At 50.9% G+C, this 25,056-nt stretch overlaps 2 protein-coding genes across 6 annotated transcripts in view; one reads left to right on the forward strand and one right to left on the reverse strand.

Annotated features, from left to right (window-relative positions):
- PPARGC1B (PPARG coactivator 1 beta) overlaps window positions 1–18,294 on the forward strand; it is a 106,527-nt gene extending 88,233 nt beyond the window's left edge. Inside the window, exons 8-12 of the mRNA XM_032477086.1 lie at window positions 933–1,734; window positions 4,734–4,809; window positions 6,889–7,010; window positions 9,619–9,773; window positions 10,704–18,294. Of these exons, the coding sequence (XP_032332977.1) occupies window positions 933–1,734; window positions 4,734–4,809; window positions 6,889–7,010; window positions 9,619–9,773; window positions 10,704–10,804 (1,256 nt within the window). The 3' untranslated portion in view covers window positions 10,805–18,294. The remainder of the gene's footprint in view (window positions 1–932; window positions 1,735–4,733; window positions 4,810–6,888; window positions 7,011–9,618; window positions 9,774–10,703) is intronic.
- A 1,609-nt stretch (window positions 18,295–19,903) lies between these two features.
- PDE6A (phosphodiesterase 6A) overlaps window positions 19,904–25,056 on the reverse strand; it is a 56,988-nt gene continuing 51,835 nt past the window's right edge. For 2 of the 5 annotated variants that reach the window (XM_014551690.2, XM_032477090.1), the window contains 5 exons: window positions 24,800–24,863; window positions 24,450–24,524; window positions 22,853–22,936; window positions 21,332–21,479; window positions 19,904–20,913 (listed from right to left, as the gene is read on the reverse strand). In XM_014551690.2, the coding sequence (XP_014407176.2) occupies window positions 20,852–20,913; window positions 21,332–21,479; window positions 22,853–22,936; window positions 24,450–24,524; window positions 24,800–24,863 (433 nt within the window). In that variant the 3' untranslated portion in view covers window positions 19,904–20,851. Of the gene's footprint in view, window positions 20,923–21,328; window positions 21,480–22,852; window positions 22,937–24,449; window positions 24,525–24,799; window positions 24,864–25,056 lie in introns of all 5 variants that reach the window. The other 3 variants (XM_006175911.3, XM_006175909.3, XM_006175910.3) reach the window with 2 other exon arrangements.

The raw sequence follows: 25,056 nt of genomic DNA on the forward strand, positions 1-25,056 counted from the left end.
TCTGAAGGAGCCCGCAGTCTTATGTGGGAGACAGACTCACACCAGGACAAATACTGTTTGATCTGTGCTAGTTCCAAAGACTGTGCAAGAGCTCTGGGAGCACAGAGGAAGGGGCAGGATGGGGAGGGGCAGGATGTGGCCTGGGAAGATTCACAGGATATCCAGAGCAGCAGGCATCTGAGCTGGGCTTGCAAGATGAGTAAAAGTTGGAGAGACAAAAAAAGGCAAGGGTATCCCTGGCAGCAGAATCGACATGAGCAAAGGCGTGAAGAAGCAAAAGTACAGGTGCTTCTGAGAAGACTGGCCACCTGTGCTGTGCTGTGGCAGAACTGGGGGGTCAGGCAAGAGCATCCACCAAAGGCTGAGTGGAACGCCTGGCTGAAGGGTTTCATCTAGATCCTGTTGGCTTCAGGAGCCCCAGAGAGGAGGAGGCCCCTGGCATTCTGGCAAGTTCCCTCTGGTGCCTGGGGGAGGATGGAAGCCAAGGTCAGGTGCAGGAGCACTATGATCACTGTGGTGGTCAAATCCAGGTGGCAGGTTTTACCCATGGTACCTGCTCCCTCTACACCCTGGGGGATATCAGAGGCATTTGGGAGGACCAGTTGGAAGGGTTTGTGGAATGAATGATTGTGGAGCAGGAAGAGGGATCTCAGGTGACCTGGAGGCTTTGGCTACCATTGCCAGGCTACAGAAGGGATGGATTTCAGCACGTGCCAGCTCTGAGAAATTGTTGACAGACTGTGTGAGAAGGAGTCCCAGGCTATGTCCGGGCTCAGCCAGAAATGCAGTGATCGATTAGTGACGCCTCCCATCCAGTAGGTGTGGGGAGTGGTGACACATATACCACTTCTTAGCCATCCCAAGCTAGGATCTCAGTGTCCCTTGGAGAAGTGATCTGTCTCTCCCTCACGTTTTTCTTCCTTCTTGGGTAGGACTCACGCCACCCACCACACCTCCGTACAAGCCCACAGAGGAGGACCCCTTCAAGCCGGACATCAAGCGCAGCCCAGGCAAAGACATAGCTCCCAGCCGCCTCGCCCCAGAGGGCCTCCAGCTTGGGGCCGTCACAGGGGCCGCCCACAAGCTGCCAAAGAAGCATCCAGAGCGGAGCGAGCTCCTGTCCCACCTGCAGCATGCCACAGCCCAGCCAGCCTCCCAGGCTGGTCAGAAGCGCCCCTTCTCCTGTTCCTTTGGAGACCACGACTACTGCCAGGTGCTCAAGCCGGAAGGCGCCCTGCAGAGGAAGGTGCTGAGGTCCTGGGAGCCGTCTGGGGTCCACCTTGAGGACTGGCCCCAGCGAGGTGCCCCACGGGCTGAGGCACAGGCCTCTGACAGGGTGGAAGACAGAAGCTGTGACGTCGGTGCCCCCAGCAGGGACAGTACGCTGCTGAGAGACCACGAGATCCGCGCCAGCCTCACCAAGCACTTTGGGCTCCTGGAGACAGCCTTGGAGGACGAAGACTTGGCCTCCTGCAAGAGCCCTGAATATGACACTGTCTTTGAGGACAGCAGTAGCAGCAGTGGCGAGAGCAGCTTCCTCCTGGAGGAAGAGGACGACGAGGAGGAGGATGACGATGAAGAAGAGGACTCAGGGGTCAGTCCCCCTCGCTCTGAGCACTGCCCCTACCAGAGCCCACCAAGCAAGGCCAGTCAGCAGCTCTGTTCCCGCAGCCGCTCCAGCTCCGGCTCCTCATCCTGCCGCTCCCGGTCACCAGCCACACGAAGGACCTTCAGGTATAGATGGGTGGGTGGCCTCAGGAGGGACAGTGGGGCAGCTGAGTATCCCGGTTCCAGGGTGTCAGGGGAGAGAGGAGCCCTGAAACTGGGGCTGCATCTCCCTGTGTGTTCTGGGTCCTGGTCAGAGGCTTTGGAGGTGGACTTCTTGGGGGAGTTGTGGGCAAGTCCTAGAGGCTAACAGAGCCTGCTGTGTGACAGTCAGGAGTGGCCCAAGTCCCCTGGCCTCAGGAGAGGAAGAAAACCCACTTTCTGACTATTTGTGGCCTTGTATCTGCAGAACTTGCCCCTTATTCGTCTGTTTCTGCTTTTACATTTATGAAGGGGATAGGTTTGGGGATAAATAAGTATATACAGTTGACCTTGAACGAGGTGAGGGTTCCCTTTGCACAGTGGAATATTGACAGTCAGCCCTCCTTGTCCGAGGTTCCTCTGCATCCGCAGATTCAACCACTAACGACCAGCCACCTAGTGCTATTATGTTTGCTATTGAAAAAAATCCCAGTGTAAGTGGACCCACAGAGTCCAAACCCATGTTGTTCAAGGGTCAACACACCCACGCAGTGTGATACCTATGTGATATTTATGTGTAAAAGAAAGATTCGCATAATTGTAGCCTGTGTTCTAAAAAATACCTGGATTTAAAGCGGCGATAAGGTTGTTTCCATTTCTTGGTGCTGCTGACTTGCGCAGTCAGCCACCCCCGTGGGAGCTCTTCGCGCAAGGATGATGTGTCATGAGCTTGTTTGCTCACTGAACCGGACTGTAGAAGGGAACAGTCCAGAAGTCAGTGGGGAGCTGGGCAGAAAGAATCGAGGTTTGGCCTATTTTGGTGGAGACAGGTTGCTTCCCTCCCTGATCACAGCAGGACCTGGCTCTTCCTGGGGGAGACCGATGGAGGGTGGGTACCGGTCCCTCCAAACCCAAACCCTCTGCCGAGATGCGCCTGAGTGACCACTAGGTGGTGCTCTTGAGTCCAGAGCAGTGCTGCAGAGTCACCCAGAGGGCTTGTTAGCTTGCAGTCGGCTGGGCCCCGCCTCTGGAGTGTCTGGTTTTGTAGGTCTGGAGGGCAGGGGGGTGGATAATTTGCATTTCTAATAAGTTCCCGGGTAATGATGACATCGCCAGAATGCCATACTCTGAGAAGCAGAATTCAGGTAATAGAAAGGTACTTTTTCTTAGAAAAATTCAGCTTTGTATTTACTTATCTTTACCAGTGGCTCTTAGCTGAAAATCTGATTAAAGCAAACCTCTTTTCCTCATTAAGATGTGCATAGATGTCTAAATGGGCATTCAGTTTTGGGGGATTCATGGACTCACCAGACACTAATGTTACGAAGGCCTGAACTCAAGAACTCCTCATTTTGAGCAATTTCTCTAAAGGCCCTGCTGTATAATAAGCCAGGACAGTCAGAGCTGTCTTCTGTCAGACCTCTTTGAGCCCTCTTTCCAGCTCTGTTCTCTTTTCCCCGGGGGTCGCTGTGAGCTAGCCCACCTCGTGTTCACATTAGGCAGTTTCCTCTGCAGTGTGCCTGCTCAGAAGCTACTGAGGTTCCCCTCCTGGTGAGGTGCATCCCCAAGGCCGGAACTGGAGCTTCTCAGCCTCCTTTCCCTCCTGACCTGCTCAGAGCCTGTCCCCATGAGCTTGCCTGCAAAGAGTTGGGAGCCTGTCTCGAAACCCCCACGGATTCTCCTTTTTTTCTCCTTGCTTTTGGGCCACGCTCAGGGCTGGCTTTTTCTACCACTAGAGAAGGTGGATTGATTAACTCAGCTCCTGCTCAGCTGCCTGGCAGAGCTTGGTGGCTGGTAAGCCTGAGAAACTAGTCATCAGCCTTCACCAGACCAACATGTGCTTCTGCTACCACACAGTGGTCAATGGGGAGCATTTGGAGCTGGTTTAACAATGCAAACCCCAAGCCCCACAGTGCCTTGCAGTCACTCTCAGCTCTTTAGGTGGGGAAACTGCCAGTTCCATTGCAGATGGATGATGATACTGTTATTGTAGAGCACCTTAGAGTTTGCAAGTCACACCTCCTTCTCTTATCGTACATGAACTTCACAAATGTACTTGGAGGGTGAGTCTGCTTCTTATCCCCATTTTATAGATGAGGAAGCTGAGGCTCAAAGAGGTTCAATAGAAAAATATTGCCAGCAATTATTGAGCCCTTCCTGGGCTAAGCATTCATATGCATGTTCTGATTTGATCCTCCCAAGTGGCCGAGGAGGTGGATACAATTGATTCTCCCTGTTTTACAGATAAACTGGAGCTGAGGGCTTAAGTAGCCAGCCCAACGTCACCCAGCAGGGAGGTGGTACAGTCAGGATTCAGCACAGGCTGCCCGACTGCAGAACCCCTGCTGTCATCCTCTGCTGTATTTCCCAGGACATGGGCAGCGTGTGGCCGTGCTCCCTCCACTCCAGCCACCTGGCCCTCAGGAGGAGAGGGCAGTGTGCAGACAGGAGCCGCCTCAGGCTGTGCATCCAGACTGATCAGCCTGCTAGCTGGCCCGGATGTTGGGGCTGTGACAGCAGGGGTTGCTTCCTGGCTGGGCACCACCCGCGGGAGGGTGCCTCTCTCCGGCTCTGGCTCCCCCACTTTCTAGCTTTGGGCAAATTTCATGTTGAACCTGAGCCTCAGGATTTTCATCTGAAAAATGGGGAAACATAAGACCTCATAGGATCATTTTCACCAGGTGAAATGCCGTAATGAAGTGAAAGGGGCTTTCTACCCCCAGTGGCATAGAAGGGTTCCCAAGTGTGGTTCTCAGGGATCTCATCCCAGAAGCTGGCAGAAGGCTTGTGTTGGGCACAGTGTTCAGACCCCCACACAGCCCTGGGCGGTCACCGCTGCCGGGGGAAGTTGGGCTTCTGCAGGAGGGCCTGCTCATAGTCCTGCCCTCATGAACGAGTCCTAAAGGAGCTGAAGAAGCGTCCCTTGCCTCCGCCCGCCGTGGTCCCTGCTGAGAGTGAGTGCCTCTGCTTTGCTTGTTCACTGACAGATGTGGGAGCAGAGGGTCGTGTTCAGACGGAACGCCAAGCGTCCGGCACGCCAGGAAGCGGCGGGAAAAGGCCATTGTAAGTGATTTGGGGCCCCAGAGCCCCGCGTGAACGGGGACCGGCAGGGGCATCCAGAAGTGCTGGGGCTTTGCAGGCCGGAAGCCCTTTGGGGTCGGTTGTGGCCTGTAGAAGATAATTCTGTCATTTTTAAAAGCAAGGATCCCCAAGGGCATCAAAGGTGGCACCGTGCAAAATGCAGCCAAGAAACTGGCTGGGAGGCATGTAGTTGGTGGTGGTTCAGGGCTGAGAGTCAGAGGCTCGATGAGGCCCCCCGGAGGGGCAGGCTGTGATGGGGGAGCAGAGCCAGCCCGACCAGGCCTCCAACCAGCCCTGCCTCCACTTCTGTGTGACCTTGGGCAGCTCCCCCCGCTTCCCTGAGCCTCAGTTTACTAATCAGCACACAAAGGTGTTGGGCCTTGTGCTCCTGAGGGTCCCCCGGCTTTAGCTTAGAGACCGAGAGAGCCTGTCTCTTTCTCCCGACCCGCCTCCCTAATCCTCCCTCAGAGTTAGTCCAGAGGCCCAGGCTATGCCCAGTGGACCCACTACAAAGTACCCTACAGAGAGGTTTCATCAGGAAGCTGTAGCAGGGACCTGGAGCAGCCCCTCCAAGTCACTAGAAAGGAAGGAAGGAAAAGTAAGACAGAAGCATGAAAAGACGCATAGACTCTCACTAGATTCTTTTCACCTGGACGTGGTGCTTTAGGACGGGGCGGGGTGGTAGGGACACACAAGGTTTTCATACCCCAGAGGTACACGGCTATCTGTAAGCAGGTACTTAAAACCACATGGAGTGTCTTCTTGGAATCCATGTGTGACCATTTGGCTGTTGCAACATGCCGGGCACTGCTCTAGACCTTGAATGACAGCAGTGAATAAGACAAACAAGTTCCCCACTCCCATGCTTGGGCCAGAAGGGAGAGAAAGAACAGGCCCGTGAACAAAGCAGTAAACACTGTGATTACACATTGGGAGGTGCACTGTGAAATTAATTACGTCACTACTAAACGTCTGAAAACAGCAGTCATGTTTTGACTAGTGGGGAGGATGTATTTACGTGGTGGTCTGGGAGGGGCATCTGCATGGAGCTGGGCCCTGGGGGTTGAAAGGAGCCAACCAAGCAAAGATCAGGAGGACAGTGGGGCAGAGGCAAGGGCCTTGTGAATTCAAGAGCTGGAGGAGGCTGGGGGAGGGCACTTGTACACTGAGCTGGACCCAGGCTGTCTTGGGGTGGGACGTGTGTTTCCTGGGACTGTGCAGCAGGGCACGTGCTTTCCTCTCTGCCCTCTGGGGTGCACAAGGGAATGGCTGGAGAGTCACTGGCCTTAACCTGTTCCCGGAGAAAGCCTGTCTAAACCAGAAGCTGGTGGTTTTACCCACCAGAGCACAGGTGTCCAGGAACATGGCTGGAGTTCCTCCCGCAAGTCAAAGGGACTCTTCCAATAGCCGTGGCTTTAACTGGATCCAGTCGCAGATGGTAGAGGAGAGGAGGGGAGGTTCCAGCTGGGCTTACCCTCCCCCCCTCTACTGGGCAGTTCTAGGGACACAGCACCAAGCTCACCTGAAGGTGACCTCTTGGTCTGTGTCTACACAGTACTCTGCCAAAAGCAAAAATAATGATGGCTCCAAGCCTGATGCCCTTGTCCCCTTGCTTTCCTCCCAGCCTACTCAGCCATAGCGACCTGGTCCCAGGGCTCATCCATTACCCTTCTCGGCAGCTTGCCCTTCCACCCTAGTGCCTCCCCGACTGCCAGAAAAAGTCAAACTCAAAACAAATACAGAAGCTACTGAGCGTGCAGTTACGTTAATGGTGATGACTCCTCCTTTTCCCGCCCTGTCTGCTCACTTCCTGCAAGTAAGCAGTTGCTTCCTTTGGGGCCACGACCTGATCCGCCGCTCCGCAGCCCCCTCCGCCCACAGGGCAGGGCATCTGGGATAGCTACCGTCATTGTCCCCTCTCTGCCCCCAGCCCCAGCTGGTATCGCTGACTCAGCCAGGCCACCTGGACTGGGGATGAAGACCCCAAGGGAGCCCCCCCCCCAGGGGGCTCTGGGAAGCCAGGCAATGATGACCAGTTTCTCTGTGTCCCCCCTCGGGCAGGGCGAAGGCCGCGTGGTGTATGTTCGAAATCTCTCCAGCGACATGAGCTCCCACGAGCTGAAGAGACGCTTCGAAGTGTTTGGCGAGATTGTGGAGTGCCAGGTGCTGACGAGAAGCAAGAGGTGAGTCAGGCTCTCGCTGGGGAGGGGAGTGGGGGCGCAGAGGTCCCAATTCAGGCCACACAGAAGATGCTCGAGAAGATTTGGTGAAGAAATCTACCACCAGGCACGGGAGAAGGAAGGACCAGTAACAATCGTGCAGCCCAGTAATAGCAACAAACACATACTGATAATTTGCTGAAGTGCGAGGCAATTTCCATGCAGTCTGTTACGTAAACTTTCCAACACGCCTGTGACATGTGTGCTCTTACTCCTTCTATTGCTCTCCTTTCTGGGGAGCTCAGACGAGTTAACTGAGCAGCTAGTTAGTGGCAGAGGCAGATCTGCAGCCCATGCGTCAACTTCAGGTTTTCCACCCTCAGCCTGGTCGGGGCCCACAAACCGCCCCTGGTGACTGAAGGCACACTTGCATTGGGATCTCAGTTCACTATAAGCCCCATGTTGCTTGTCCCTCCCTTCTCTGCAGCTACCAGTGTCTGGCCTTCCCTTCTGCTGGTCAGCCCTGATTTTTCCTCACTCACCTGGGGAAGCAGTGTTTCATCTGTCAGGGGATCTGCAAGAGTAGGTGGTGTATAAATGCACAACTTAAATGTCAAAACTGTTGGCTTTGAGATAATTCTGAAGGATCTCCCATCATACTTGCAAACTAAGTTACTGAGGTTTTAAAACTCTAATTTAATACTAATGTTTCAAAACTTTAACAAGAAAGTCATTTCTGTGTAAGAATCACAACACATCTCGCATCCCTTAGGGTGGTTACAGAAAGTGACAAGTGTTGGTGAGGATGTGGAGAAATGGGAACCCTTGTGTACTACTGGTGGGAATGTAAATGGTGCAGTCACTGGAAAAGTGTGGAGTTTCCTCAAAAAATTAAACATAGAATTACCATTTGATCCAGCAATTCTTCTTCTGGGTATATAATCAAAAGAATTGAAAGCAAGATCTTGAAGAGATATTTGCACATCCGTGTTATTCACAACAGCCAGGCGGCGAAAACAACCCGACTGTCCGTTGATAGGTGAATGGATAAACAGAATGTATACGTGTGCAGTGGAATACTATTAGTCAATCTTAAAAAGGAAGGGAATCAGTCCTGTCACATGCTACAACATGGATGAACTTTGAGCACACTATGCTAAGTGAAAATAAGCCAGTCACAAAAAGACAAATACTGCGTGATTCCACTTACATGGGGTATCTGAAATAATCAAATTCATAGAAACAGAAAGTAGAATGGTGGTATCCAGGGGCTGGGAAGAGCGGGTATAGGAACTTGTTGTTTGATGGATGCAGAGTTTCAGTTTTGCAAAGTTCTGGAGATCCATCACACGACAATATAAACATACTTAACACTTTGGAACTGTATGCTTAAAAGTAATAAAGATGGTAAATTTTATGTTATGTGTTTTGAATCACAATTTTTAAAAAGAATCTCTACACAAATAGAACTGTTTTAAGTTCTGTGCCATCTTCAGGATATCGAATGAAGTTAGCATGTAAAAACAAATCAAGCAAATTAATCTCTAAGGAGAATAGTCAATCTGTTAAAATTTTTAAAGTATGCATGAGCCTCAGACATATAAAGAGGCAGAAAGGTTCCAATTTTAGTCAGAAAGGTGTCAGCAAAGGTGATTCATTTGAATGTTTCTTAGTCCCCCACTGTTGGTAAGCTGGTCCTGAGTGCTGAGAAGTCCACGTTGTCTGTGTCCTGAAGGAGTCTCCGTAGCAAACAGAACTGTTTGTGGAACTGATGAGTCAAGGGTAGAACTGACTTTAGGTCCTCCCTGCCTTGGCATCCTTCTCAGGCAGGCTTCCCTCATGAGAGCAAAGTGGCTGCCTCCAGCTCTAAGCTTGCCTTCTACCCGGAGAAGCAGGAGTCTCCCTCACGATTCCAGCAAAGACCTGGGATGAAGTCTTTGGGGTTCTGCTTTGGGTCACGGGTTCATTCTTGATCAAATCACTGTGGCCAAGAGGGCTCCTGTCGTGTGCCTTACCCTGGTGCCTGGAGCCTGGCTGAGCATGGGGCGCTGTCGTCAGGGGAGGGGGAGTGGATGCTGAGCAGGCAGACACGACGTGCATCCCCCTTGAAGGATGACTGCACAGCAACACGGGGGAAGGTGAAGGCCAAGGTAGCCGCCAAGGAAGTGGTGGCTGAGGCTGGCTTTGAAGGGTGTGGGCGGGGTAATGGGGGCGTAGGCATGGCGAATCCCAGACCATGGGCGTTGTAAGGGAGAGACTGATTGGAGTTTGAAGAGCATCAGTTTCGAGGCAGGAGGCCCGAGTTTGAATCCCTGCTCTGCCACTCGCCCTTGGGCAAATTCTGAACTCACAGAGCCTGCTACCTCACCCCCAAGAGGGAAGTGACAGCCCCCACTGACAGAGCGGTCTGAAGAGTGTCACGGGTGGTGGCCAGCACCTGGCAAACATTCTGTAAATCGCGGGCTCTTAATATTATTCCACGTCCGAGGTCAGCCGTCTCTACGGGGGCCCCGTGACACAGTGACGGAACCATCGGAATCATCGTGGCTTTCCGCTCCTCCCCTGTTAACCGGTGGTCTGACGGTGTCCACCAGGCCGGCCCAGTAACGTGCCGCGTGTCCTCTCCCCGCAGAGGCGACAAGTGCGGCTTCATCACCTACCGGTGTTCCGAGCACGCCGCCCTCTCCCTGCGGGACGGCGCCGCCCTGCGGACGCGCGGCGAGCCGTCCTTCCAGCTGAGCTGCGGGGCGCTCCCGCGCTTCTGCTGGCCCCGCCACGCCGACTACGGTGAGTACGCGGGCCCCGCCACCGCCCGGTGAGACCCAGAGCCTGGGGGCGGTGACCCCCTCTGGACACAGCTGCCACGTGCTGACGGGTGTAACGCGGCAGCCGCTTGGCCTGGAGGCTGCCACCTTGTCTTTCCTCTGGCCTTTGGTCCGCCTTGTCCTGTGCCAGGACTGGTACCAAAGACAGGAGGCCTCTCGTGGCCTCTTGGACGGCCCCATCTTGGGTTCACAGCCAGGTGGCAGAACCATGTCTCCTGTCTCTTTGACCTCACAGGGCCTGTAGCTGCCCTGCCACCTTGAGGTGCACTCCTTGGTGGCCCGGACAAGCAACAGCCTTGTCCATTAATGGGCCACAGTGAAACAATATTGTCACCATGCCCTCGCCATTTGGGGACAAGTTGGTGAAGAAGAACAAAGGACAATTTAGGAGAGAATTCTTTGTAGGGAAGAGTCTGATGCAGCCTCCACTGCACAGGGCTGATTGTCAGGCGACCCAGGAGGCTTCCAGGCCAGGCTCCACCTGACTGCATGTCTACCGTGGGGACCCGGCTCCACAGCTGTACGTTGAGGGCGTTGTAGTTCTGTTGGCTGCCTTATGTGAACTCCACAGTGGTTTCCTGATAGGTAGGAAGCTGTGGGGCAGTAGAATTAGAGGGTATCGGAGCTGGAAAGGAGCTCTGGGGCTGGGGTGAGAGTCTAGCTCAGGCCTCCCCACCCTACAAGCAGAGCAGCCGAGGCCCTGAGACACTGATTACATGGCAGGGCTGTCCCCACAGGATGGCCCAGCCAACGCTCACTGTCCAGTGCTCCCTGAGGCCTTGGGCCACATCCACTCTGTGGGGCTGACCCTGGTGGCAGATTTTCTGGTCAGCTGGGCTTTCTCAGGTGCTCACTGCCTTCCCCTCTCACTGACTCCTCCACCCCCGCCCAGATTCTAATTCAGAAGAGGCCCTGCCTGCGTCAGTGAAAACCAAGTATGAAGCCATGGATTTTGACAGCTTACTGAAGGAGGCCCAGCAGAGCCTGCACTGATAACAGCCTTAACCTTCGAGGAATACCTCAATACCTCAGACAAGGCCCTTCCAATATGTTTACGTTTTCAAAGAAATTAAGTATATGAGAAGGAGAGAGAGCGCGCGTGAGAGAGAGAAAGAGAGAGACTCGGAACTGCTGTCCTTTTTTAAAAAAAAAAAAATCAATGTTTACATTGAACAAAGCTGCTTCTGTCTGTGAGTTTCCATGGTGTTGACGTTCCACTGCCACGTTAGTGTCCTCGTTTCCTACGGGTTGTCCTGGCTGGGCTCCAGACGCGGGGTCCGTCACCCACCTCCCCTTCCTCCCCGACCGACGTCCCCTTGTAGACGTGCAGCTGTGTTCACCATAACATTTCTTGTCTGTAGTGTGTGATGATGAAATTGTTACTCGTGAATAGAATCAGGATTATAAACTCATTTCTAATTGAAGAAAAAAAAAGTATATCTTTAAAATAACGTATTTATGGCTCAGATGTACTGTACCTGGGATTATTGTATCGCTTCCTTGGTTTTTTAACTATGCACTGTTGTGAGGTGTTTGCCACTGAGCTGCACTGCTCCCTTTGCCAGAGTGCCCCAGAGGTGCTGGGTAGCCAGAAGGCTGGTGGCCGGGGAGGCGCGGCGTGCAGCCACGACCAGGAGCAGTGCAGAGAGGTTTCCTGCCTCTTCTGCCAAGCCCTGCCTTGTCTGTCACAGAGCAAGTTTGGGTCCATTTCTAATCAGAGCCCTTATCTGGTGCCCAGCTCAAACTTTAGAGTTTATGCCTGGCCGTTCATGTTTGGATGCTCTCGGACCTTGGAAGGAAGGTGTATTATTCCTGTTTTCCAGGCGAGGCAGAGAGTACCCCAAGAGGCAGTGACTTGCCCAAGGTCCCACGGCCAGTGAGACTACAGAGCAGCAGTCCAGCCCAGGCTTCCTGACTCCTGGTCCCATTCTCCTGCAGTACCTGGGGTCACGAGGCGAAGTTGTAGGGACCAGTAGCAGTGGGTTCAGCTAAAATGGACAACAGGCTAGACGCGTATGGGCTCATTTGGGGGGTAAGTCAACAGCTGACTTACCAGCATTGGGTGAGTTCAGGCTCTGGCACCAGTCTTGACCCAAGGGATCATGTGATTTGCCTACACCTGTGGACACACCATCAGAGCTTCAGTGACACACCTGGAGTGACATGGAGAGGTGATCTGGGAGCATCATCCTTTTTGGGCCAGCCATCAACCCATCCCTGCTCCTTCATCTTGACTTCCCTTTTCCTCACCTATAAAGCTGTTTTGGTGGCATGCGGCAGGGGGGCAGGAAGTGGGTGTGAGAGATGGGGATGGATAAGACAATCTCTAAGCTCCTTTCTGACTTAGAAAACATTCTCATTGGGCTTTACTTTAACATTGTGATCTTGACTGATGTCAAAGCCACGTCCAGCTTGGATGTTCTGCGGGTGCCTTGAGGGCCATTCATGAGGGAGAGCATGGCCAGGCAGGGTAAGAGCACACTGCTTCTGCTTCAGACAGAGCAGCTCCAACTTGATTTCTTTCACACATCAGGGTTCCTTGGGAAATTTTTGTATTTAAGAGAAAAGAAAGGGAAAGGAAAGAAAAAAGGTTCTGCTGCTTTAAAGAAAAAGTTTGAACTTGACTCATTAAACAGGCTGATTTAATATATTAATGCCAGGCCTACTTCTTTGAGAATTGGTAGTTATGGTTTTTTTGAGGGGTTTCTTTTTATTTTTTATTTTTTTAATTTTTTTATCTTTTAAAGATTATCAAATACCTCAGCAGGTTAACTGGGGTGATGAACCTCTCCTGAGAGGTAAGCATACTCCAAGCCCATGGAGAAGGCTGGAGGAGACAGGCATTACAGGCATTAGAAGGAACAGGGAATTTGAGCTCCTATGTTTCAAGTTATTTGCCCTCTCTGGGCCCCAATTTTCTTTTCTATGAAATGGACTGTGGGGGAGAATTAGGCGAGCTAATCTCTAAGGTCCCTGCCAGCTCTGATAGTCTTAGCTTCTGCTGAGGTGGTATCTAGCTCAAGATGGCAAATACATGGCACATGTGCCACTACTCCCACATCCTTGGCCAGTGGCGGGCATAACCAATCGATCACAGCACTCATGTTCTTTGAGCTTGCTCATGCTATTACAATCCTCAACACAGTGCTCTGAGCAGCCATTAGTAATTGATTAGAGTTTGACACCCTGGTCTAATCTTTGAAAGGTTTCTGTCATACAGAACCAGATGGTGTCTGGGTTTCATTCTGGCCCATCCCTGTCTGTCATGTCCTGATCTATGAGAAAAAAGTTGCCCTAAAGCCATTCCTTGGCACAAGACTCCCAGTACTGCTGTGACACACAATCCCACTTGGGGGTGGGGGCCAAGTGGAAGAGTGGACATGAACATGCCTGGCGAAGGCAGGGCTTATAAGGATGGACCAAAAAGGGGACTTTCCACAGCACAGACCTGAACATTCTAAATTCCTTTTATAGCTATTCACTGCCTAGCACACTGTAGGCACACAATAAGTGGTTATGGAATTGAATGGCATGGAATAGAATTTAAATCCATCTGATGCCTCCCCTAAGTCCTGATTTGCACCAAGTAAACTGAGAGTTCATCCTGTGGAAACCAATAGGAAAGAACTCTACATTCAGAATCTGGAGAGCTGTGTTGAGTCCTGGCTCCGCCAAGAACTAACTCTGTGACTTTGGTAAGTCACAGAGTCCCTCCCTCTCCCGGAGCCTCGGTGTGCTAGAAGGAGTTGGACTAGATGGTCTCTAACCCCTCCTATTTGCTTCTTCCTTGATTGCACTAGGGCAGAGATTCAACCAGGGGCAGATGGTACTTTACAGTAAAGAAATGCAGGCTTTTAGTGAAGATGGGTCTCTCTCTCTTGGGTCAGCTGAAGCTCCCCTTTCAGTTCACATAAGTACAGGGCACATAAAAGTAGTTAGACACTGGCCCTTGAGCAGAGCAGAGATCTGAGCATAGCACTGGGACATGATGCCTAAGATCAGGGTTGGGGCACACTAATGGAAGAGGATGCCTGCCAAGGGCGTCAAGCAGTTTCTGCTCACCGTCCCGTATATGAAAGGCTACAAGTTCTGAAATTGACCAACCCTGCAGACAACCTCTATCTGGAAGACTCATTCGGTGCTGTGTATTATTTATGAAGGAGACTCCAAGGTCTCTCCAGGAAAACTAGTCAACCTTGGTCTCTTTCTCATCAAATTGAGGAGTAACCCAGAGGGAGCAGCTGCCATTGGCAACCATCTCATTGTAGCTCTGTCCTAGTATTTGATCTCGGTCATGTTTACATGTGATTGCCATACAAGCTTACTGTAGACTGTGTTGGTAGCCACCCACACAAGGCAGGTTGTACTGTCCATCTCTGTGCTGTGCTGGTGTTTTCCAAACATGTCCGATCCAACGGCTAAGTGGAATTCTTCCATCTCCTTCCTCAGTCGGTATAAGGCTGAATCAGAACCCTCACTCTTGGGGGCTCTGGTTACCGAAGGAAAATGCATCAAAGACGTAAAGAATATGAGTGGATGGAGTGCAGCTAAGGCCCCCACCTCCTTACCCACACCACACCTTGCCCCCTAACCGGAACACCGCTTTGAGACACTATGCACCAGTCAAATGTCTGCATCTGCTGTGAGCTCTCACAGCCTTGCATGGTGAATGTGCCCAGGAGAGAGGGCTCTGGGGGCTCTTGGGGCAGGAGGAGGAGGGGAGGAATGCTCTGAGCTGCAAAGACTCGGTACCAGGTCCTGATGTGGGAAGAGATGCAATAAGAAGTCTTTCTTGCGTAAAACTTGTGATCGTGGCTGTTTGCAGAGCGGTTTCTTCTAGGTGTATGCAGTGTGCATGCTGAGGGGTAGGGAAGGCATGGCAGTGCGGCCCTTCCACGTGGGCTGGTTGGAACCCCATCCCAGGCCTCAGATTGAGTTGAAATCACTGCAGCTTGAGAGATGAGGCATCCCAACTGTGAAGCAGAATCAACCCTAAGGGACTTGTTGGTATGACTCACTGATGTCAAAACTTCAGTATTTTCTTAGCATTTGAGACTTAGCAGTTGTCCTCAGATATGACCAACCAAGGAAATTGGATGTGCAGTAGCAAATAAAGTGAACCTAATGGTTTCAATGGCCAAAGAAGAGGGATCCTTCCCATTGGGGCAGAAAGAAACCGGTTAGTGCTTACATGCAGTGTGTTCAAGTTGGTCCTCAAGTCCCCGAGACATTTGCACACATAGAGTGGCTCCAGGGCTGTTCGCTGAGCTCACAGTTACAGGTAAATGGAGGGAGAGCTCAGGAGCTGAGAGACCCTTGTGCATAGAGATGCACTTGGCCCAAAACAGATGTGGGGTGGGGCACCCCGGGAGCCGGCTGCTGAACGTCCAGGCAGTAGGCAGCGGCAGACTTTGCACTGAACCAATAAAAGCACTTTGAGAAAACCACAACACTTCAGCCTGGCTCCGTGTTTCTATGCTGGCAAATATGGGTCTCCTTGGGCTGTGTGACATGCTGTCCTGGGAATCAGGATGGGAGTTGGGAAAGGGGCTGGTGGGAGGGAGGAGAGAGCAGCAGGAGAGCCCATCCTAGGGCCAGCCCCTTGCTGGCCTGTTCATTGGAGGCCCTAGAACCAGAACGGTGCTTTTAGATCTTGGTACCTATTAAAAAAAAAAAAAAAAAAAAGAAAAGAAAACAGCACAGCCAGTTGAAATGGGTTTGCAGAGCAAGTCATTCATCTATAAGCCATTTCAAAGTGAGAAACTCAGAGTTTCTTACTTGCGATGTGATCTTGGGCCTCTGTTTCCTCATCTAGCAGATGGGAATATTGGATGGGATGCAACTAAAGTCCCTTTCACCTCTGATAGGTTCAGATTCTCATCCTGGAGTATCGGGAGTCCATCACTAACCTGTGAGTCCAGTTCCGTTCTCTGGCTGCGCCCAGTTCATAGGCAGAGAGTGCTCTGCAGCACAGCCAACTGGCAGGAGATTCACACCCACGTGGTCCTGGCCGCGTCACCTTATACGAGGTTAGCTCCCCAGGACAAATCTAAGCCATAGTTTGCGGCGGGGATGGTGAGCTGTTCAGCCCCCGCTTGGCTGGGGGGCGATGTCAGATCTCACTTTAGCCTTGCGATGGTCCCCACCGAACAGCTTTCAATTCCAATGTTGTGACCACTTGGCTGTTTCTCTCTTGCTCTCAGACAATACTAGCAATACACTTGTTTTTTCAAAATAGCTTAACTTAAGCACTTTTCACACGTTTCTTTCAAATGATTGTAAAACATATGGGGCAACAGGAGGCGTGGATCACACTGCATATGTTTAGGGCAGCTTTTGTTTTTGTTTTAATGGTACAGCAGTGGTGATTGAGGCTTGGAGATTCGGGGGACGGGGAGGGGGTAGATTTTCAGATACTCTGTTTAATCAGAATGCCTCGCACGTGCGGAAGCAGCTTCAACTGCCCAAACTGGGGACTCGGAAAATAGGGTTTTGTAGCTGCTCAGTCCCTGGGCTGTGCAAGCCCTCAGAGGTGTTTATGTAGCCAGAACTGTATGTTTTGTCCAAGGATCCTCCAAGGAAGCCAATAAAGCCTCCCTTTTCACTTTGCCAGCCTTGCTCGTGGGTGACACTTTGAAGGGATTGGTCAGCTTCCACCTCAGCATTTTGCCTTATCAATGTCTCGTCGCCATCTAGTGGCCAAAGACTGTATCCACCAGCTACCCAGATGGAAGGCAAATAAATCCTTTCCACCACTTTGCTGTCTAACACCAACTTTGGGAATGAAATGCAAGGGCATGAGCAAACTGTCTATGTGTTTAGAGCCCCATGGAACACCAGTCAGAGGCCCCAGAAGCAGCTGCTTAGTAGGCCCTTGTGCAGACTGAGAAGTACACTGGCTCCCCGTGGGCAGCGGAGACAGGAGTGGACCTGTGCCCGGGTGCCCGGGAGGGGTTTACTGTAACTGCAATACTGGCAGCCCAGCTGCCGACCTTGTTAAGTGAACCTCTGCTAGGAGGCCCCCCACTGGACCCTCGGGACAAGCAAAGGGGTTGGGTATGAGGGTTCTGTGGTCGGGGGACCTGGCCATGGCCTTTGATATGGTCCACCAAATAGCCAAACAGGTTTTTTCTTCGTTTGTTTTTGTATTTTGTATTTAAAAATCTTGTCAAGTGTTTTTATGTTAGGAATAAAAAGTCATAAACTACTCCCAACTTTGTTTCTTGAGGGATGTTCTGATTCCCATGGAAACAGGTTGGAAATCTCAAGGGGTGTGCGGTCAGGGTGGTCAGTGGACCAGGGAAGTGGACCACTTGAATTTCCAGATGGTTTCTGGGGAAGATGACCGTCCGGAATTCCGGCTCGGTGCAGTCTGCTCCGGAAATTCACACCCACCCCCTTCACCTCCTGTGCCGCGGTATTAGCATTGGCTTGGAGCACCTGCTTCTTCCTGAGGCAGCTGCTAATGTTGAAACCAACGCAAGATTCCTCTCCCCGACCCCAGGTTTCTAAAGAAACAGTGTCTGTAGCTAGCCTTAATTGACTGGGCAAGGTGGTCCCTATGGTCCCTTCCAGCATTTCCAAATCTTGGACTCAAATCCTTTTCTCTTGGTGTGACCATGCAGCCTAGAGAATCCTGAGCAATAGGAAGCCAGGGCTTTCCCCGGCTCTGTGACAGGGTCAAACCAGGGAATGGCTAACCTTGTGAGGTTTGGGCATCCCCAGGGGTACTACCGTAGGGGGCATTATTAGGAAGCTCAACAAGGTAACTACAGCCTGGGGTGCGTGAGTGCAAGGCTGTGTGTGTGTGTATGTGTGTGTGTGTGTGTCTCTGCACGTGTGCACGCCTGTGTTTGTGTGTATGTGTGGATTTACATTGATGCATTTCTTGAGAAAGGTGCAAGAATTTCACCTACACAGAGGGACACATCTGCTTTGTTATTTATAATAGAAAGCTAAATTTTAATTTTTTAAAGGACACTGCTAATGATGAGAATCGAGTTTTTAGTTTTGCTATTTTTTTTAATTGGTAGAGGATTTTTATATATTTTTTCCATTTTGTTGGGTTGTGTCCTTATTTATATAAATACTTTATCTGTGAGAGGCAAGGAAGAAAACTTCTTTGCTTTTAATTATTGTGGTTGTCATTGTCCCTATTTTATTTCTGGTGTGATTTATCTGTCTTACCTTCTAAATGAGAAGATGTTTTCCTGTATTTGTACATTGTCAGATTCTATAGTTTCATAGATAATTTAACCAAATTGCTCTATGTATTATTATTCCATGAGTATAAAGTTCTATTTTAACGTCTGTAAATACTTCAGAACTGGCTTCTTTTCTCAGACTCCCACTGTGGAGTTATTGTTTACATCACAAAAACTGTAGAATCTCTATGCTCATGTACTGTAAATAGTGAAGTGATCTGCTTATAAATAAACTTAACAAATACACTATGGAGATTAAAAAGGAAGTAACCACACACAGCCCTGCCCAGGTGTGTCTTTCTTTATTGGTCCTACATGTTCGTTGAGGGACACACCGGCCACTAACTGGAAAAAGGATTCTAGTTTCAGTGTCATCTGTCAGAGAAGACCCTGGCCAAGGTGTGCCCCTCACGCCTCCAAAACTCTCCGAACTCACCTGTGCCTTCTTCACAGCACTTTTCGTGGGTCTAATGAACCATTCAGACTTGCCTCCCCTAACACTGTTCCATGACCTGCTTCTTGCCTCGACTTTTATAGTTATTACCACCTTGTGAATGAGGACTCCCTTGTTTTGACGTATCAACTTGTTCACATAAGCACACTAAATATATGTGCTTATATGGAAATATAAGAGGGATTTTGACATCGACACGAATTGACAACTGATCAGAGGGTGGGGAGAACAGACGAATCATGCTCCATGTTTGGGTGAACTGGAAACATTTTCCTCTGCTCACTTGCTCCCCGTGAGAGCAGTGAAGAAACGACGTCTTCCAAGACTTTCAGTCGTGGGTGTGTGTGCTGTTGCCTCAGTTTCAAAGCACTATTGGGGTCGGCCTTTATTTAGACCTAAAACTGCTTTAATGTTTTAATGCAGTTTGAGTGCATGAATCTCACGTGCTCCCAAAGGATTGAAACACTGGTGAGGAAAATTATACACAAACAAGAGCAAGTGTAATAAGTCACTCCATTTCATGTCTTGCGTCAGCTATTTTCAAATTGTTTATTACCTCCACAGATGTGCTCTCATGGTTCAGGTGATTTATTTTCTCATTCTGGAAATTGGAATTCTTCAGCAAAAAGGGAAGACATCATGATTTTTCTCTCTAAAATGGGGGTGTTTGCTCTCAGCAGCAGGGATCTGTGGCATGAATTAGAGTCTTTCGAGAGGTTATCCGTGCGATTGATGGCTCAGTACCTGTCACCCCCTTACTAGAAGGTTAACTCCAAGAGAGGGGGATTGCTTCTCCATTTGTTACAGGGTGCCCATCCCCATTAATTAGGAATTCCGAATGCTCCCATCCATTGCCGAATGACTTTGCACAGCTGCGGCGGGAGGGAGCCGAGCCACAACATCTCGCAGATAAAGATCAGGGTTCCAGATCCCTCTTGACAGCAAGACCTCCATATATGGGCAGGGCTAATGTGTCAGGAGCCCAGACTGATCTGCTGTTGGCGGTCATGGGACGCGTGCCCTGTACGTTGTGTTCTCTGTGACCTTGAGCATCTGCTTCTGGAGGGAAGGCAGGGAACTGTGCCAAGAATTTCCTCGTCCCCTCGCTGGCCTTCAGTTTCCTCGCTTATATAAAGAGGGAGGTTGGAGTGGATCAGTGGTTTACAAACAGTTTGGAGAAATGATGCGTTCCCTCTCCTCAAAGCAACTGCATTAATGTATAAGCTTCTGCATAACATTCTATTAGGGAGGAAGAGAAGTTCTAGAGTTTGCACCCACTTAGAGGAGAACCAGGGACAGAGGAATATGTTACACAGCATCACATGGAAGCAAATGGATAAATCCAGAATACGGGACAACTAGAAGTCGACTTGTTTGGATCAGATTCAAACAAATCATTGAAGACATTGTTGCAACATCGGGGGAGAGTCAGGACTGGAGCCACAAGTTAGGTTCCCCAGAGAGCAGCTTCTGCAAAGAGTCTGCCAGATGTTTATTAGGGAGTGCCCTCGGGACCAATGCCTGGGGAAGGGAAGGGAGGAGTAGTGGGGAGAGGGAGAAACTGAGCTGTGTTGCGAGCCTGGAGACAGACTTAGTGGGCCCCATAAGGAGCTCCGGAGCTAGAAGGGCCCTGCAGAGTTGTCCTGTGTTGGGCCAAGGTGGCCAAGCATGGATGCATCACTGGGTGCAGGCCACCCTTGGGCAAACTGTCTCTCTGAGGATGAGGTCATCCTCACGCCGAGGACTGTCTGCCAACAGCACTCACCGCTGCTGGACCACAGTCTTCCGCAGAGGATCTGTACAGCTCATCACAGCATCTGCCACAACTGGATATTAGAGGTTTGTTTGTTGCATGTGATAATGATGTAGTTGTGTTAGGCAATGCTCATATGTCTTTAAAGATGCGTAACAGGAGTGAAATGATATGTCTGGAATTTGTTTTTATTTATTTCAGCTAAGGAAAAAAATGGAAGAGAAATATAAAAGGACAGACAAAGCAAGTGTGGCAAAACCTTGATATTAGAACCTGGGTGCTGGGTAGGTGGGGATCGTTGTAGAATTCTCTATTCTTGAGAATGATTGAAAATTTGCGTACTATAAGATGAAAGTATAAGAAAAATGACCCTAGGTAAGCAGGTGAATCTGGCACTAATTCAATGTTTAATTGAGGTCTATGAAAGCTAGAATGTTGGTTCAGCTCAGTAAGACGTTCTCAGGGCTGAAAAGAGGTTTGAAAGCCACTAAGGAAGATGTAAACTAAATCCTTCAGTTTTCAAACCCTGTGACTCTGACTTCTCAAGCAGGTGTGTGGTTCTCCACTGGCTTGGGTTCTCTTCTCCCGTGGAGGGTGGGGCCGTCCTGGCCGGCAGATCCCCGCTGGGGCTACTGGATGCAGCAGGACTTGGATGCGGTGCCCGAACCGGGTTTCCCCCCGGGCTGATTTCCTGCCGTTGTTGGAATCAGACAGGAAGGAGAACACACCAGGTGAGAGGAGGCTGCAGTGGGTTTGTTTCCCTCTGACCTGCTTTGGACCAAGAATTGCAAACCTAAAGGCTTTCAGAGGCCCTGTGTCCTCCACTTTATTATTGGAGTCTGTCCTACCCTGGTTGGGGGCAGCCGGGGAATCACTGCCGGGAGCCTCAGTCTTGGGAACCAGGCTCGGCCACTACTAACTGTGTGACTTGGCCATGACACTTCACCTCTGGGAGCCCCAGTGGCTTCATTTGTAGAATAGGGACAATACTAGGTCACGGGCAGGCCTGAACGGGCCCACGTGTGGGAGGCTGTGCGGCCCCGCCAGGCACGCAGTGAGCGCTCAGTATGTGTGGGGTCGGGGCTCCCCTTCTCCGCCCTTCCACAAACCTTGGTTGGGTGCCTGGTCTTTCTCCTTCTCCCCCTGCAGCTCCTTGATCTTGGCCTCGTACTCATCAGCAAGTGCTTTCCATTCCTTGCGGTTGTTGGTGATCCCATCCAGCATGGGAGTGATCTCCTCGTGGAAGCGGGAGAATTCCTGAAAGAGAGAGAGCCGCTGGTGCCCAGCTGAGCCCTGGAGCGCAGCTGGATGTGTCCGGCACTGGAATGAGCTTCCCCCAGGGGCCGGCAGCAGTTTCTGTCACCCAGCGGGGTGTGTGCTGACACTGCAGGGCCTCTGGTCACCTGATCCCGGCCCTCTCCTGCTTAAAACCTTCCTAGGTGCCCCCTGGTTTTCAGGATGAAGCTTGACAAGGCTTTCAAGCCCTTCAGACCCGGTGCCTTTCCCCCTTCACCGTCTTGAACCTTCTGGGCATTCCAAATCTATGAGTCCCTGGGTGTCCCCTCCTTTCCGTGGGCTTCACACCAGCTCTTCTGTTTGCTGGAACACTAACTTCCCCTCTTGTCCACTTAGACATCACTTCGTATGGGAAGCCTCTTCTGACCTCCTCTATTAGAAAGTCGAGTCCTCTATGAGCAGCTCCCGAAGCCTTCTCTTTGCCCATCTCACTTCGCTGTAATCATTCCCTTTGCCAGTGTGACCCCGGTGCTGTGAACTGCACAGGTCAGGGACGTCTCTGCTCATTCATGGGGTGAACTTGGCCTAGCCCAGGGTCTGGGGCACAAAGACACTCAGTCAGTATTTGCCGAGTGAAATCGGGATATCTTAGAGGATTCTTAAGGTCTCCTAGCTCTAAGAATAAAAATAATGCTTAGAGTACAGCACATGACAGTGTATGAAATGCTTTATCTCCTTGGATCCTCAGAAACTCCTGTGAGGTGGGAAAACAAGAGTCATCACTTCTAGATTTTCAGGTGAAGAAATTGAGATGCAGACTGTTGGAGATTTGCACAAGGTAAGAATGGCAAACCCAGGGCCCACTGCGGAGTTCAGCTGGAGCCGGCTGTGCCCAGAGCTGCCTGGGTTCAGGTCTAGACTCTGCCACTGGCTGTGTGACCTTGGGCAGGGCACCATGAAATCGGGATGGTACCTCACAGGGTGGTTGTGATAACACCCGGATAGCACCCAGCCCAGTCTCCATGGTGTCATATGTCACTGATGATCGTGGAGAGATCAGCTACCCTGCCCTGCTGCCTGGAGGACCCCGTTAGTCTGCGTTATATCAGAGGTGCATTTGTGCCTCCTCCCTGCCTGGAAACATGATCTGTCATTTGTCCCACAACTATTTCCTGAGCAACTAGGATGTACAATGCTCCAGGCTCTGGCCTGGGTGTGCAGCCACACAAGCCCCCACAGGGCTGTCCTGGGGACCAGATGCTATTAGAGATGAGAAGCACTTTGTAAAGAATCACTCACTGGTCACTTGCCAGGGTTCATTATTCCTGATGTGGTTTGGGAATCCCAGGCTTAGCAAAGACATCTTGTTGGGCCTGAGGAAGCAAAGGACTTACCTTGTAGACAAAGGTGCAGACAAAATCAATGAAGCCGACCTGCAGCTTGGGGAGTTCGTCCGCCTTGTTTCTGTCCATCATGGGCTGTCAGTGGGGAGAAAGAGTTAAGTGTGCCAGGCTCCTCCTGGCCTGATGCAGCAAGGGGACCCACCCTACCTAGGAAGCATTCTTGCAACAAAAGAAAAGAATCTTTTTAGTTGAACCTGAAACTTACCAAGTTTGCAGATCTGACTAGCAATTTGCAGGAAATGGGGGGATAGAGGAACAGATTAACAAAAGAGTGCGGGAAAAAAAAAAAAAAGGCAGAAACTGCTAGGGATTAAAAGAGATTTAAGAGCCACAACAACCGGAGAGAGTGTGGTCCTTGACTGGATCCTGATTTGAACATTCCAACTTAATTTTCTCAATCTGGGAAAACAGAGTTTGGGGATTAGATGATACTGAAGAATTATTACTCAGTTTTTGAGTGTGAAAATGGTGTATGGGTGTGTGTGTATTTGAAGGTCTTATCTCTTAAAGACACATGCTGAAGTATATATGGAAGAAATGACAACATCTGGGATTTACATTAAGAAACGTCAGCCAAAAGATAAAACATGCACGTAAAACAAGAATGGCGGACTGTTGCTAATGATTGAATCTGGTTGAAAGATATATGCAGTTCATTAACTATTCTCGCTACATTTTCAGTTGTTAAGAAGGAAGAAGAAAGACACAAGTCCCTGGATGTCTGTCTGCTCCTCACAGCCCTCCACCCTCCCTGAGACCCCCGCCGGAGCCTCATGTGGTTGCCACCCCCCACCCCCGCATCCTTAGCGCTCTCACAAGTTTAGCATACAACGGTTCTGTCCCCGGAATGTCTTGCCATTTTACCCGACCTTTAATTCCTAGCCCTGCCCTAGCTCTGGAGGGCCTCTGTCAGCCCCCTCTAACTGGTCTCCCTGTCTCTGGTGGGGAGCTGGCTGACCATCCCAGCCTATTTACTTTCTTTTTTTGCAGAGGAGGCAGTTAAATTTTATTATTTATTTATTTTTAATGGAGGCACTGGGGACTGAACCCAGGACCTCATGCATGCTAAGCACACGCTCTACCACTGAGCTATACCCTACACCCCAGCCTGTGTACTTTCAGTATCGACAGGTTCTCAGCTTGACGAGGTCTTCCCCTTGCATGTTCTGTGCTGGCAGGAAAGGGTCAAGGGAGGGGGACTCCCGGACTGTTGGAGCTGAAAGGGAAATCCAAGTTTTGGTGTCCACTCATCAGTCTCTACTTAGTGAGCTCAGGACGCATACCTGCGAGCAGGGTTCCCAAACCTTATGGGGGAGCACATTGCTGGGCCCATCCCCAGAGTTTTAGGTCCAGGGTGGGTCTATGGATCTGCATCTCTATTATGTTCCCAAGTCATGAGGTTGATGGTGGTGCCCAGGGACCACACTTTGAGAACCACTGTATTAGGGAAAGGTCATCTCTGTGGTAAGGTCACACGTCTCTTCCTCAGGGGTGAGGGGGCACATCTCTCCATCATGGCAAGGTCACTGCTCTCCACCAGGATGAGATCACACACCCAGTATCAGGCTGGCGTCCCTCCTCTACTCACAATGGGGTTCTGCTGCAGCACGGAGCGCTCCAGGTCACCTTGTTCCCAGAATTCGGCAGCAACCAGCAGAGCCACCTGCAACAGGCAGACACGCTCCATGGAGTCAGGCTCCAGCCCCAGTCCTCCTACCCGTGCGTCCATCCCACTTAGTTTCCGGCTGAGCAATGACATAAACCCCACTCCTGCCCTGCCACCCCACTTTATGTCATCATGGGAAAGGTGCTAAGGTGATCTCCATGTCTTGGCAGAGGAGGATGGAGCAAAGATGGGCTGCCTCAGGAGCCGGAGAATCCAAGCCACATTAGCTGTTGTCACCATTCTCCTCCTCTTGGGTCAGGAGGAGTCCGTACCTTGCTCTGCACCTCCCAAGGCTTAGTGATGGCTGAGAGATCACAGGCAGTCATCATCATGGCCCTGCACACAAGGACACCATCCATCAGTCCAGATCCATTCAAGGCTGTACATCTGGTTAATTCCATTCTCTCTCCTTCCTCTGCCCCGATTAGTAGGTGACCTCACCATTATGAGGAGAAGGGGTCACTTTCCCATTGCATCTGGAGGTCAGTCTGCGAAGTCAGAGGTTTAAATCCTGTCTGTCAATCACCAG

This window comes from Camelus ferus, chromosome 3 (assembly GCF_009834535.1).
Source record: "Camelus ferus isolate YT-003-E chromosome 3, BCGSAC_Cfer_1.0, whole genome shotgun sequence".
In the NCBI taxonomy this organism is placed as follows: Eukaryota; Metazoa; Chordata; class Mammalia; order Artiodactyla; family Camelidae; genus Camelus; species Camelus ferus.